The sequence below is a fragment of the Anopheles merus genome, chromosome 2L (genome assembly GCF_017562075.2).
Source record: "Anopheles merus strain MAF chromosome 2L, AmerM5.1, whole genome shotgun sequence".
Taxonomy (NCBI): Eukaryota; Metazoa; Arthropoda; class Insecta; order Diptera; family Culicidae; genus Anopheles; species Anopheles merus.
The window spans coordinates 39,268,516-39,283,329 of NC_054083.1; the positions used below are offsets into that span (position 1 = coordinate 39,268,516).

At 50.3% G+C, this 14,814-nt stretch overlaps 3 protein-coding genes across 4 annotated transcripts; 1 reads left to right on the forward strand and 2 right to left on the reverse strand.

Annotated features, from left to right (window-relative positions):
* The first annotated feature begins 142 nt into the window (after positions 1–142).
* LOC121594260 (esterase B1-like) lies at positions 143–2,552 on the forward strand. Its single transcript, XM_041917329.1, has 7 exons — positions 143–461; positions 549–686; positions 909–1,059; positions 1,129–1,520; positions 1,596–1,940; positions 2,023–2,277; positions 2,348–2,552. Exons 1-7 carry the CDS (start codon positions 318–320, stop codon positions 2,549–2,551), a joined length of 1,629 nt encoding a protein of 542 aa, XP_041773263.1. The 5' UTR covers positions 143–317; the 3' UTR covers position 2,552.
* A 218-nt stretch (positions 2,553–2,770) lies between these two features.
* On the reverse strand, positions 2,771–7,423 carry LOC121594259 (indole-3-acetaldehyde oxidase-like). Its single transcript, XM_041917328.1, has 6 exons — positions 7,185–7,423; positions 6,661–6,833; positions 6,055–6,592; positions 5,674–5,997; positions 2,956–5,607; positions 2,771–2,882 (listed from the first exon to the last, which is right to left on the reverse strand). Exons 1-6 carry the CDS (start codon positions 7,222–7,224, stop codon positions 2,812–2,814), a joined length of 3,798 nt encoding a protein of 1,265 aa, XP_041773262.1. The 5' UTR covers positions 7,225–7,423; the 3' UTR covers positions 2,771–2,811.
* A 1,326-nt stretch (positions 7,424–8,749) lies between these two features.
* LOC121592169 (xanthine dehydrogenase/oxidase-like) lies at positions 8,750–14,523 on the reverse strand. Of its 2 annotated transcripts, none has more exons than XM_041913543.1 (6): positions 14,247–14,523; positions 12,743–12,915; positions 11,813–12,671; positions 11,036–11,742; positions 9,601–10,956; positions 8,750–9,533 (listed from the first exon to the last, which is right to left on the reverse strand). In XM_041913543.1, exons 1-6 carry the CDS (start codon positions 14,293–14,295, stop codon positions 8,874–8,876), a joined length of 3,804 nt encoding a protein of 1,267 aa, XP_041769477.1. In that variant the 5' UTR covers positions 14,296–14,523; the 3' UTR covers positions 8,750–8,873. The 2 variants fall into 2 exon arrangements, with proteins under 2 accessions (XP_041769477.1, XP_041769478.1); XM_041913544.1 differs by lacking the exon at positions 14,247–14,523 and adding an exon at positions 13,092–13,604.
* Positions 14,524–14,814: the final 291 nt, after the last annotated feature.

Genomic DNA, 14,814 nt, shown 5'->3' on the forward strand with positions numbered 1-14,814 from the left:
GAAAAATATGCGATAATATAAAAAAAAGTGTTGACCTTTATCATCGATCGGCTGACCTGTGCAATTATCTCACCACTATCAATTACCGCCTCTTTGATAAAACAGAATAATAGGCCGAGTAGCGAACGATTTGCCACCCTTATCGATATAGCGCTATCAGCAAACGTTCTCCCCCGCTAGATTACATTCAGCCATAACCGTGCACCAGCTTCCCGAGCAAAGATATCTTTCCGCCACCTTACTAGCGGTGTGGTACGGTTGCACAGACGTGTTTCAAACGTGATCTGCTCCGGTTGTTGTTTGCTAACGTATTCAAAATGAGCCAGCCCGATCACCCTGTCGCTGTGACGCAGTACGGCCCGGTGCGGGGCGTGAGCAAAACGGCCGCCACCGGTGTCGAGTACTTGAACTTCCAGCGGATACCTTACTGTAAACCACCGATCGGTGAGCGACGTTTTAAGGTAGAACAGATAGCAGATATCTACGGGGGTGGACACCTCTTGAGAAGGTGTATTTAATTGTTTGTTTGATTACATCATCCTCGGAAGGATCTGGAGCTGCCAGAGCCATGGACGGAGACGCTGGACTGCACCCAGCAGGGCCCCAGTGGATATCAGTTCAACAAGTTGCTGAACAAGATTGTTGGCAGTGAGGATCATCTGTACATGAATGTGTACACGAAAGAGGTAACAAAACGGTCAGAGTTGCCATGACTCCTTCGCAATTGTGTCTAATCATGGTGGAGCGATAGCAAATAGTGTGTTCTCATGCTTCTGTGGCGAAATCTCTTTCAGCCCCGCTCTCTTATCTTACTAGTAGGCTGTGACATTGTTTGCGGTCACAAAGATGTGGTCAATTTTAACACGTTTGTGCACTAGATTACTTACTGTTTTTCTCTTCTGTTTCAGCTCAAACCGGCAAAGTTGCGTTCGGTAATGCTTTGGATTCATGGGGGCGCTTTTATGCGCGGCTCAAGCGGAACCGAAATGTACGGACCGGACTATCTCATCCAAAAGGACATTGTGCTGGTTACGTTCAACTATCGCATTGGAGCTTTCGGTATGGTTGGATGTGTGGCATTAACATGTAATTCTCAATTCTCACACAGCTCACCGTTTTCCGTTTCAGGATTTTTATCCCTCGATTCGAAAGAGCTTGGCATACCCGGAAATGGTGGTTTGAAGGATCAGAATGTGGCACTTCGCTGGGTGCGCGACAACATTGCACAGTTCGGTGGCGATCCCGACAATGTGACGCTGTTCGGTGAGAGTGCCGGTGGTTGCTCGGTCCATTACCATATGGTATCGAGCCAATCGAGACAGTTGTTCCGGCGAGCGATAGTGATGTCGGGCTGTACGTTGAACAACTGGTCTACGGTGCCGAGACGCGGTATGGCGGAAAGGCTGGCCAAAGCGCTCGGTTGGAACGGGAAGGGAGGCGAAGCGGAAGTGCTGAAGGTGCTGAGAGCAGCACCGGCCGAGGAGATCATTAAGCATCAGGATCTGTTACTAACTCCGAATGTAAGAATACGAAGCGAATGATGTGGAGTCTAAAGAAAAGAATGTTATTTCTAAGAATTTCTCATGGATTGTTAGGAACTGGAAAACCGTATCCTGTTCGCTTTTGGTCCAGTGGTGGAACCGTACGTAACGGAAAGCACTTTCATTCCGAAGGCACCACTAGAAATGTGCCGTGAGGCATGGAGCAACGACATCGACATACTGATCGGGGGCAACGCGGAGGAAGGATTATTCTGCTTGAGCTCCATCAAGGAAAGGCCCGCCATAATGGATAATCTGAAAAACTTTGAGTATCTCGTACCTACCGAGCTAGAGCTGGTGCGTGGATCACAAGCATGCCAGCAGTATGGGTTGAAGTTGAAAAAGTTCTACTACGGTGAATCCCAACCATCGTTCGACAACCGGGACGGCTATTTAACGGTAGCCACATGAGAACCACAAATTGGGCTTTTTTGTCAAACATTTATGTTTCTTTTTTTTCCCTCCCTTCCTTTCTCTGCAGCTCATGACCGATAAGCTCTTCTGGCACGGACTGCACCGTACCGTCTGCTCGAGGATCAGCTCACAAAAGCCGGCCAAAACGTTCGTCTACCGGTTTGCAGTGGATTCGGAAACGTACAATCACTATCGCATCTATTTCTGCGATCGTAACGCTCGCGGTACCGCCCATGCGGATGATCTTTCGTACCTGTTTAAGAACGTGTTTAGCCCGGTACCGGATGTGGGCACGATGGAGCACAGGACAATGCAAACGCTGGTAAGTGGTATGGTTTGCGTAGTGTTTGCGTAGTATTTGGAAAGCACTCTAAAGGAACATTTCGCAACAGGTCGAGTTGTTCACTAACTTTGCGACCGTGGGCAGCCCGAATGTTGGCGGCAGTGTTGGCGACATATGGCAACCGGTCGGTGCGAAGGTGGAGCCGTACAAGTGTTTAAATATTAACAATGGCGGTGTGAGCTTTATCGATTTGCCGGAAATGAGACGCATGCAGCTGTGGGATTCGTTGTACAAACGGGAACAGTTGTATTAAGAGAGGTAAACAATTTATACGGTGCTGGTAGTATAGTTTGATTACATCTTCAGTTGCTTACTAAATTTCGTAGTTATATATTTTTTTTAAATTTATAAATCAAATTATTAGATTTTTCATGTATGTTTAAAATATACATTTACAAGAAACTTAAACAATTGTCGACATATAAAACGTAGAAGTGTTCGATTCAACACTAAAATGCTACAAAGGAATTATACATTATCGAGTTTATCAAAACAAAACATCCAGTTCCTTTTTTACGTTAATTTAAACTGCTCGATCGTGCTGCCGGCCAGCAGACATATTTGTTCGGGTGTCGCTGGAACCTCTGGAAAAAAGAGAAAGAAACCAACATGAAATCATTCCTCCCAGAGTCACACCTCCAACCAAACGCTACTCACCGATCGGATACCACTCATCGGGCAGACCTGCCTGTTTGCGTGCCGAGTTCAGTGCCATGCGCAGAGCAAACAGCAACGACACGGTCATGTTGAGCGCTGGCTCACCGGTCGTTTTCGACCGCAGTACAAAGTTTTCGTTGTGTGTGCGCTGCAAAAACTTGACGCGAAAGTCAACCGGAATATCCTTCGCACCAGGCGGTTTGTAGTTCCAGGAGCGGTTGGTCAGCAGCTGGCCCGACTCGCCGCTGTAGACGAGCTGCTCGGTAAAGTACAGCCCGATGCCCATCACAAACGCACCCTCGATCTGGCCAATGTCGATACCGGGGCTGATGCTCTCCCCTACGTCCTCCAGTATGTCAACGCGACGAATCTGCACGCTGCCGGTAAGGATGTCGACCTCCACCTCGGAGCACGTCAGACCCCACACCACGTAGTGCTGCATCTCCGTCACGTTATACTGATAGAGCGCACACAGATCTACGTGCTGCTGGTGGCAGCGTTGCGTGATCGCTTCCCACGACTCTTCCGGATGCTGCTCGCGCACAGGATCGATGCGCTTGCGCAACATTTCGCACGCCTTCTGCACCGCATAGCAGGCTGCATCGCTCGTCATACTACCACCGGACACGATCGCATTCGGTGAGGTTATATTTGCCATTGCCTTCACCCGTATCATGCCCGTCGGGATGCCTAGGGCACGGGCAGCAACCTGTGTCACCTTCGTGTTAACGCCCTGACCCATATCGATGCCACCGGTAGTGATGGCCACGCTACCATCCGCATGATAGATCGACACGAGCGCGTGCAGCGTACCGACAAAGTACTGCGGGTAGCGCATCGGTACGATCGCTATACCACGCTTAATCCAACGGTTGCTTGCGTTGAATTGATTAATCTCATCGCGTCGCGCTTCATACTCCACATCGTGCGCAAACATGGGCAGCAGCTCCCGGATTTTGCTATCCTCGGTAAGATTCTGCATTCGCACGGCCAGCGGATCGAGCCCGAGCCGGTGCGCGATATGCTCCATCATGTTCTCCGCCATGCTGATGCCTTCGTTCGTGCCCGGGCCACGGCAGTAGGTGGTGCTGGCAGACTCCGTCAGCACGCTGTGCCCCATCACCTTCCAGCTGCTCGTGTCGTAGCAGTTGCGATAAAACAGAAAGGTTACCTGCTCAACCGGCTCGTTCAAACTGCAGCCAGAATCTTGATAGAAACGGTTCAGCAATCGCTCCACACGGCCACGCTCGTTCACCTCGATCTCGTAGCGACTGACGCACGCCGAACGTTTGCCGATCGCCGCCATATTATCCTCCAGCGAGACGATCAACCGTACCGGGCGCTGCGAGTAGTGTGCCGCAATGGCACAGGCACAGGCGACCTGGGACGCGCGCGATATCTTCGCTCCAAAGGCACCGCCCAGCCGGCGTATGCGGAAGTTGAGGCTGTTTTCCGGCACGCGCAGGGCGCGCGCGATCGCAATCTGGCAGATGTCGACCCACTGGGTTGAGCTGTAGACGTCCATCCCGTCGTCGATCGGGACGCACACGCACTGTTGCGTTTCCATCGACAGATGGTACTGGCTCGGCAGATCGAAACTGCCCTCGAGCCGGATCGGTCCCGCGCCGGTTTCGTACCGTTCGCCCACCTCCAGCTGAGCGCTCGCGTGTATGCGCTCGGTGCGGTTTGCCCGAATCACATCCTTCACCGTGGGCAGAATGGGTTCCCCGTCCGGTGGACCGTACACGATCTCAACTACCTTCGCGGCACGGTACGCTTCGTCGTACGTTTCGGCGAGCACAATGCCTACCGGCTGGCCGTGGTAAAGCACACGATCGCTGCAGAATATCTCCTCCGCCTGCTTGTTGCCCAGCTCCGTGGGCATGAAATTGTTGCTGCCGGGTATGTCGCGGGCAGAGTAGAACGCTACCACCCCGGCAGGTGTCAATGCTTCGGACGGATCGATGCTTACGATGCGGGTGCGTGGTTTGGTGGCGAGCACAAACGCACCGAACAGCTGCCCGGGCAGGTTCGGCAGGTCATCGGTGTAGTCCGCTTCGCCGGCCGTTTGGGACAGTCCCTCCACTTTCGGCATGTGCTTCGTTACGGGCCAATGCTCTTGAATCGTATCGTACGTTTGGCGGCCGCTCGACAGCATCCGCTTGCCGAGCTGCGTACCGTTCGCGTACAGTGGGTTGATCGGTACGTCGCGATCTACTGCGATGCTTAGCACGGCACGGTAGAACAGTGACAGGGCCAGCTGTTTCCGGTACTCGGGGGCAGCATCCGGTGGCACGTAGTTTGGTGCAATGGTTGTGTGGAGCATTTCGAGCGCCTCTTGCAATACCGAGCCGTCGAAGATGTCTTTCCCAACGAGGAAGCTTTCCAGCTGCACTGCATGGGTAAAGCCAGGCGTGATGCCACCGTAACAGATGGAAGCGGTGCGGAGTTTTGAGTCCTGGAACTGCAGTAGAAACACCGCATTTACGTACGCATGTGCGTTCTGTGCCCGTGGCATCACTTTGTAGGTGCGCAGCGAGTACTGCTCGGGGTCGAGCGGGTACAGTAGGATGTTCAGTATGATGCGTTTGCTCATGTTCATCGATAGATATTCTTCCACCGTGACGATCTTTGTGGAGGTGGTAGAAGTGGCTAAAATTGAGAAAAGACTCTATCTTAGAGCATCATAATCACTTAAGGCCACAAAGAAGCACTTACCGATCGTTAAACGTGCACCAACGCCCTCGAGCAGCAGGTACACATCGGAAGGGAACTCTCGGTACTGATGCTTTATGCTGAGGTTGCCTGCGATCGTGCCCACATTGCGCACCGGCACGTTAGCGATCAGGTCCAGGTGTTTGACCAGCTCGCGACAGTATTCGTACCCTTTGGCAGTGGTCGCTTCCTCCAGAATGATCATCAGCTCGGTTAGCGAAACGTTCGCACCGATCGTCAGTGCATCGTTGAAGTAGTTTACACGCAGATCCGCTACCGAGTTAATGTCGATAAACACCTCCAGATCGTGGGGTCGTCGATAAACGCCTGAAAAAAGGTAGATGTGTGAGGCACGCATTGATCCTCACTCAAGCGTTTGCTTACCTGTGGCAGTGTTTCCCGCAACCAGCATGTACGATCGTGCTTCTATTTTATCAAATATCCTAAAGATGGCCTGCACATTCTCCACCTTGTACCACTCGCGCCCTCCAACGAACTGCAGATGAATATCGTTCGCCTCCTCGCCCTGTGCTGCCAGCGAGCACTTGCCGGTGCAGGGCGCTCCATCCCGGCTTTTAGGGCAAATTTTAGGCACCTCCTCTATGTCCTGGCACACCTCCAGCAGCTTCGGGTCGGCATCGATCGCAAGCGATTTGAAGGCGTCCAGAATTGGCCGATAGCCTGTACAGCGACAGATATTACCGCCAAAGGAATTCTCTACCTCTTCCATCGTCACCTGTCCGTTCTTCGCTTCCAGCAAGCTGTACATGTTCATGACCATGCCAGGGGAGCAGAACCCGCACTGGGTACCGTTGAAATGGGCCAGCCGACGCTGGGCAGGATGGTATCCTTCCAGCTTATTACCGATGCCCTCGATGGTGACGATATCCAACCCGTTGCAGGAAAACAGTGGAAATAGACACTGAAAAGACCAGGGAAGAAGCTCTTAGCAATGGTAGGATAGGATGATTGGCCACTGTGATACCGTACCGAGTTGACTGCCCGTGATATGACATCCTTCGTGACGGGATGCTGCCCACTAACGTTGACGATACAGGCGCCGCAGCCACCCTCGCGGCACATGAACTTGGTGCCTTTGAGCTGGGCATGGTAGCGCAGATAAGTGCCTAGCGAGGTATCGATCGGGACGGTGCTGCTGTTAGCTATTGTGGAAGGGGTAAAACGAGAAACGCAGAAATATATAATAACACACTGAATTTAGGCCACCTGCTGTGTCTGAGAGAGAGAGAGAGAGAGCTGTGCGGCAGATAGGCTGGGTGATAACAACCGATTTAGCAGAGCTGTTGGGGCATGATGCTATATCTATTACGGACACAGACACACCGCGCAGTTCCCTCATTATTAACTCGCCGACGTATTGAACCCCTCCCGCACAACCACGGTTGGCAATTTATCACTGATACGGCCGAGACTGGCCATTCCCTATCGAACCAAAACGATCGTTCGAGGCACCCCGATAAGATTTCCCATTTCGTATACTTGCTTGCGCGCACCTTTGTGCACCTTCCCGTTGATGGTGAACACTATTTGCATGGCTATTTGGGGCTGGCTTTTCGTTGTGGCGCGTGTCAGACGAAGATTAGCGCAAACGCGGTTTGATGAAAGAATACACACAACACTCTCAGCTGCTGCAGCTTTGCGCGATAGAACAGCGATCGAGCGACAGGCGGACGTGCACGCGAGTCGCGAGTTAGCGAGAGACTAAAGACGGGACTTCTCATCAACGCAGCGCAGTGTCGCGCTGAGGGTTTTTATACACCCCGTGCCCGTACGTACCTTATCACCGCCGGCCGGCCTATTGTGTTTGCGTGACAGCATCGCGGGGCAGGGAGGCGTCGAGGTTTCACGTGTTTGTTGTTGCCGGTGCGTGAGAGAGCGTTTGAGAGCGTAAGTGGGGTTTTGCGTGTGTGTTTGGTCGTTCGGTACAGGTGACCGTGTGTTGGTACGATCGACGGCATTGTTTCCACGTGAACGGAATTTAAATCATCACCGGTTGGGAGGCGTTTCGATTGCTGTGCTTGGCCCAACCCGGCGTGAATTGAACCGGTTCGAACGGTTTGGAGTTCGAAATTTTGGCACCCTATAATTGGAACGGGTTAAGGTCACACGCCAAGGGCACTATATTGGCGTAGGTTTTGTACGGGAATCGTTGATGCGTGGGAAAGAGAATGAATGCAGCTTTGGTTTATTTTTATCGAAACCCCGATGCATATATCTTATCAATCGATTGAAAGGTATCTTCTTCATGCTATCTTTAACTGAGTGATAAAAATAGATTTCTATTAACCGCTTTTTTATCAACCAACGTATCGTAGAATGTTCTCGTTTGTGAGGATACAACGATAATGGGGAAAGTAAGCAGTAAGGGAAACATATCGTCATCATATACCATACGCTACTTGCACAGGAGAAGATGGAGCTACCTGGTGGTCTAATGGCAGCCTCACCGGCTCCTATCATACCGGACGTGTATCGCATCCCATTTTAACTTACTCCCAAGTAGCTAAGACTCGCCATGCCTGTAATAAAGGTAGGCGTTATGCCACAATATTGTGGAAGTACTAAAGGAATGCATCATCTTATTTCTCTACTATTTAGCTAACGTCCTACTCAATCATGCCGGCCTACTGCACAGACTTTCGAGACCTTATTCAATACCACGCAGCCGGATAAGTTAGTCCCTTGATACGGGGGGACGGTCCAAATGAGGCCATATGTCGGGCCTGGATATGGTATTAAGCCGTACTAGTTTCACGAATATGCTTCCGCGACCGCCCCCGTATAGTATGAATTAACGCCTTCAAAGAAATGTATATAGTATTAATTTACCAAGATATTATTATTTCATTAATTATGAAATTATTTAGATATTATTGTTTCATTGAATATTATTTCATGTGATATCTTTAAAACATTCGAATGAAATTCTGACGGTTCGTTGATTCCAATGTCGATTGAGCCTGAGATCCAATATTCACAATGCATTAATGCAGATGTTCGAACTGATTGTTGTACATTTATAACCATTTCGCAATCCTATATGCATAATTTCATCATCTCTTTTTCTATATTCGTTATAGTTTATTGATTCTATGCTACAATACCGGTGATGCAAACATTGCATTTCAACCAAATAAAACACCAATTAATAAAGCAAATGGTATGGGACCACGCAAAATGCATTAGTTCAGCAGATACTGCTCCGCCGAGTTGCCCGCCATCAGATACACCTGATCGGGCGTGGATGGCGCACCGAGCTGAACCCAATCGTTCGGTAGCCCCGCATCGGTACGTGCGGCGAGCACTGCATTGCGCAAAGCGCACAGTACGGACACGGTCATATTCATGGCCGGTTCACCAGTTGCCTTCGATCGGAGCACACCGGTCGCGTTGGAGCTCTTCTGCAGGAAGCGCACGCGGAAGTCTACCGGAATGTCCTTCGCGCCCGGCGGCTTGTACGTCCAGGTGCGGTTCGTTAGCAGTGCACCCGACTGCGGATCGTAGACCAACGCTTCGGTCAAGTAGTAGCCAACGCCCATAATGAAAGCACCCTCCACCTGTCCAACATCGATACCGGGGCTCAAGCTTTCACCCGTATCCTCCAAAATGTCAACTCGACGAAGCTGTACGTTGCCGGTCAGCACGTCGATCTCCACCTCGCTGCAGGTCAAACCCCAGATGATGTAGGCCTGCAGATCTTCCGCCTTGTACATGTAGGTCGCACACAGGTCCACGTTCTTGAAGTGGCTCGTTTCCACGACCGTTTCCCAGGGTGAGTCCTTCAGCTCCTCCCGGATCGGTTTCATGCGCTCCAGCAAAATCTCACATGCCTTCTTTACCGCCTGTGGAAGGAGAGTTAGAACGTTAGAATTTGATACGATTAAGCAACCAAACGACAATTCTACTTACGAAGCAAACGGTTTCGCTGGTCATGCTTCCACCGGTACAGATAGCGTTCGGTGACGTCATGTTGGCCGACGGTTTGATGCTAATCTTTTCCATCGGAATGCCCAGCACATAGGCCGCGACCTGGGCGACCTTGGTGTTCATGCCCTGGCCCATCTCAATGCCACCGTGCGTGATGGCGACCGTGCCGTCCGTATGGTAGATCGACACCAGCGCATGGATCGAACCGAAATACCCGAGCGGGTAGCGCATCGGCGTGATGGCAATGCCACGCTTTCTCCAGCGGTTCTCACGATTAAACTGGTCGATTTGCTTCTTGCGCAGATCGTACTTGACGTCGGCACGGAACTCCGGCATCAGCTCGTACATTTTCAAATCCTTCGGCATGTTCGCCATGCGTACGTCGAGCGGGTCCAGCCCGGTCGCGTGTGCGACGTGCTCCATGATGGTTTCCACCATGGCAATGCCCTCGGTCGTGCCCGGTGCACGGCACCAGGTGTTACTAGCCGAATCCGTAACGGCACCCTTGGCGACCGTCTTCCACGCCTTGTTGTCGTAGCAGTTGCGGAAAAACTCGGCACAGTGGCCCATCGACTCGTTCAGACAGGATCCAAAGTCATGCACGTACTCATTGTGCAGCTTGGTAATCTTGCCATCCTTTTGGACGTCCACCTCGTAGTTAGAGACGACACCGTACCGCTTACCGATAGCTTCCATGTTAGCCTCGAGCGTCATCACCAGACGCACCGGCCGGCGGGTTTTGTGGGCAGCGAGGGCCGCCGCACATGCAATCAGGGTGGCCCTTGTACCCTTGCTTCCGTAACCACCGCCCAAGCGACGGACGTACAGGTTGAGGCTGTTCTCCGGCACCTGTAGCATCTTGGAAATGGCAATTTGCGTGAAATCGATCCACTGCGTTGCGGAGTACACGTCCATACCGTCCTCGATCGGGATGCAGACGCAGGTCTGCGTCTCCATCGTGTAATGGTACTGGCCACCAATTTCAAAGGTTCCCTTCACCTTGATCGCACCTTCGGGTGCAGCTTCAAACGCTTCGCCCAGCGTACTGTACGGCATATCGTGCAACCGTTCAGTGGCCTTAGCGCGCAACACATCCTTTACGGTCGGGTAACGTACGGCAGCCGTTGTTCCGTACTGTACTTTCACCAGTTTGGTGGCACGGTTAGCCAGACTGAACGTTTCAGCGACAATCAGACCAACCGGTTGGCCGTGGTAGATGATTTTCTCGCTACAGAAAATTTCCTCATCGTGAGGTCCCATGAATCCTTTGAAGTACATGAAATTGTTGGCCCCAGGGATGTCCTTTGCCGAGTAGAAGGCAACAACGCCCGGTAGTTTCTAGAATTAAATCAAAAACAAAATAAATTAATAAATAACAAAGAATACTTAACTCCTCGTACTTCTTTGTCCAACATACCAGCGCTGCCGAAGCATCAATGTTGACAATCGTCGTTTGTGACTTCGTTCCTAGGACGAAGGCCGCATACAGCTCGTTCGGAAAGACGGGCAAATCGTTCGCGTACTTCGCTTCGCCGGAAGTTTGCAACAGCCCTTCAATTTTCGGTATGTTCTTAGTGAGCGGCCAGTTCTCCTTAATCGTGTCGAACGATTGCGTGCCAGACGAAAGTGGCCGATCGAGAACGGATCCACCGGACTTGTACTCATTTTTAACGGACGCATTCAGTTCCGGAGCAATGTTAAGGGCAAATTTGTAGAACAATGATAGGGCAAGATTTTTACGATACTCTGGAGCAGCATCCGGAAGCACCCAGTCGGGATTCAGCTCAGCGGCCAGTGTCTTGAGAGCACCTTGGATCGTTTCGTTGGTAAGAAGGTTCTTACCCTTGAGGAACTCTTCCGTCTTGACTGCATGGGTAAACTGGGGATCAATTCCACCGAAGCAAATGTTGCTGGAGATAATCTCAGATCCCTCTAGCTTCAACAGGAAGGCTCCGTTGACGTATGCGTGAGCGTTCTGAGCACGGGGCATGATCTTGAATGTGCGATAAACGTAGACGGATGGGTAGAGCGGAGGAAGGATCACATTGAGGAGCAGCTTTTTGTTCATATTCATGGTGACATACTCGGACGGTCGGACGGTAGATGTCTTTCCTTGGGACTCCACTGAAATAGGGATGAGAATGTTTAATGAGGGAATGTTCCAATGTCCATTATAACAATTGTAAATACTCACAGATCGTCAGTGTCGCATTGGCAGCCTCCAAGATTAAGTATAGGTCGGATGGGAACTCGTTGTGTTGGTTCTTGATGCTGAGGTTACCAGCGATGGTTCCAGTATTACGGACAGGCACGTTGGCAATCAAATCGATGTGGCGAACCATGTGCTCGAAGTAGGAGAAATTGTTGTTTTGCTTTGCCGTGTTGGTCAACAGGTCCATCAGCTCAGTCAGCGAAGTTCCAGCTCCAACAGTAAGAGAGCTTCCAACGGAACTGGTCCGCAGCTCTTGGACAGCGTTGATATCGATGAAGACTTGAATTGCGTCGCTTCGACGGTACACACCGTGGGCAGTGTTACCTCCAATGAGCGTGTACGGCTTATCTCCAATGCTCTCGAAGATGGCAAAGATGTCGCTCACGTTGTACACCTTGTGCCACTCCTTTTGCTCCTCGAAGCTCAGATGGAGGCCTTTGTTGGGGTTAGTTTTTCCTGCCGCGGCACACTTGCCAGCACATGCCGATCCGGTCTTGGGACAGATCTTGGTAAGATCCTCAATATCCTGGCACTTTGCCGTGAGCTTGGGATCAGCATCGACGGCCAGCGCCTTGAAGGCGTCCAGAATCGGGCGGTAGCCGGTACAGCGGCAGATGTTACCACCGAAAGAGTTCTCGATCTCCTCCATGGTGACCTTTCCCTTCTTCGCTTCCAGCAGACTGTACATGTTCATGACCATGCCAGGGGAGCAGTAGCCACACTGGGTACCGTTGAAGTGGGCCAGCAGCTTTTGGGTGGCATGGTAGCCCCGCTGCTTGTTACCAATACCCTCGACGGTGGTAATGTCCATGCCATGGCAGGCGAGAACAGGAAACAGGCACTGTTTTCGCAGAAGTGGAGATAAAATTAGTCACGTGGCCGTTGTAGGGAATGATTGGGAGAGTGTATTACCGAGTTGACAGCATAGGAGAAGACATCTCCGGTGACCGGATGTGCTCCGCTCAGATTGACGACGCAAGCACCGCAGCCTCCCTCAAGACACATGAACTTGGTGCCACTGAGATGGGCATGGTTGCGGATGAAAGTATTCAAGGACGTATCAACCGGCACACTCGTCGAATTGACTGCAATAATGAAATATATATAAAGACACACAAACCACAAGAATAGCTGATTATGAAATTGCAAAAACGTCGATATCATCGTGTCTTTTATTTCCTTGATGATAGCGTGATGTCATAATCTTATCGATATGGTCGTTAAGTTTTTTTTTCTCTGCCCCGCACTATACGATACTCACTTTGATAAGGTTTCGCATTGATAGAGAAAATCACCTCCATGATGATGGGGCCGGTTTTTGGGCACAGAAATATAATTTGCAGCTAATTTCACAACACTGTGCAAATATCACTCGAAAACACTTTCGGTAACTGGAGACAGGAAGTGGTTGACAAATGAGCACAACTGCAGAATTCAAGCTGTCACAAAAGTGTTGAATCGTAGTAGCACTGGCGCGCAGCGATTTCAAACAAAAAAAGCACTGTGGAATCCAAGTAGCTCCGCTCACTACGACTGATCGTCAGCGAGTGAGGAGCGTGCGCGAAGATTGCAACGATTTGGTAGTGGCAGAAAATCGCGATAAACACACACCACGCTTATCGAACGGGTAGGTTCTAGTGCAAAAATGTGCTCTGTCACCTTGGTCAATTGTTTAGTGGCCGGCTAATGGTGGTTTGGTGGTGGGTGTGTGTGCGTGTGCGTCACACCGTCATCCCACCCAACCCACCGGAGCGCGACGTTGAGGACAAATCTTGCCCATCTACTACTGGAATCGAATCGCAAAGTCGACCACGGTAAGTAATGAAACCTCTGCCTTCGGGGGACCTATTATGGTGATAATCGGGATCCGTTGTATAATCGTAACTGGGATAGACACACGAATACACTGAGCGGTGTAGTTCATTGAGTATAAAGTAATGAAATCGTAGTAAATTACTACGCCGGCACTGTATCGCTATGTTTGCAGTGCCATTGAGGTACAGTGCTTGAAAGGATGATAACGGCAAGACAAAACAGTTTACTTCTCGAGTTGTAATTTGAGCTGCACTTAAGGCGTCGTGTGAGAAAAAGCTTGTAAACAATTTGTTATTGTTCTATTTTTATGGCAAATTTGTAAATTGTTTTAATTTATAGTTTTATGTATAATTAAAGTATAACATGTATTTTATTTAAAATGAAAACCACTTCTTTTTTCTAGACTATTAACGAATATTAACCAAAAGATCAGCTGCAGATCGCTGTTCAAGTGCAAAACCTCAACATACACCTTACAACAAAACTCAACTAATATGATCTAACACAGTCAAATCAGCGAACAATTCACCCTTCCCTTCATTCGACCCGCTTTTTTTCGCTGTATCATGGCATAGATTCGTTTGTTCCTTCCGCCACTCACCATTGTACACCTTTCCGTTGATCGTGAAGTTGATCTCCAGCAGCACCATCACCGTTCCTTTTTTTTGGTATGAAATACCGTCCACTCCACAAACAATTCGCAAACGAATGAGTAGAAAGGGTTGTACATAGATTTAGAAAAGAAAAAAGAAGTCCAAACGCGCCCCTCTATCAAAATTCGGCCACACACGTTTTCGGTAGCTCGCCGGCACTACAACTAACGCGTCGCGAGAGAGCACCAAGGCCGTGGAGGCAAATTTTGGCTCGGCCACGCGATTGCGTTGATGGTGGTGAGCAAAATACAGGGGATGAGAGACCAACCCTCCTTTATACACGAAAAAACAGCCGATCTATACAAAAATCATCCATTTGTTTATTCTATCGCTTTTTCAAACACAGTTTCTCGCGCCTGGCTAAATGTGTTGTGAGCCAATGTCGTACGGCACACGTTGGGTGGGCATGCTGTTGCTCACGCAAGAGAAGTATGCTCCCGCCAAGCGCGCAAAATACTCTCAGGCGCGCTACGACTGTTCTGCATTAGAACCACTACATACGAGCATTGGCGTTGG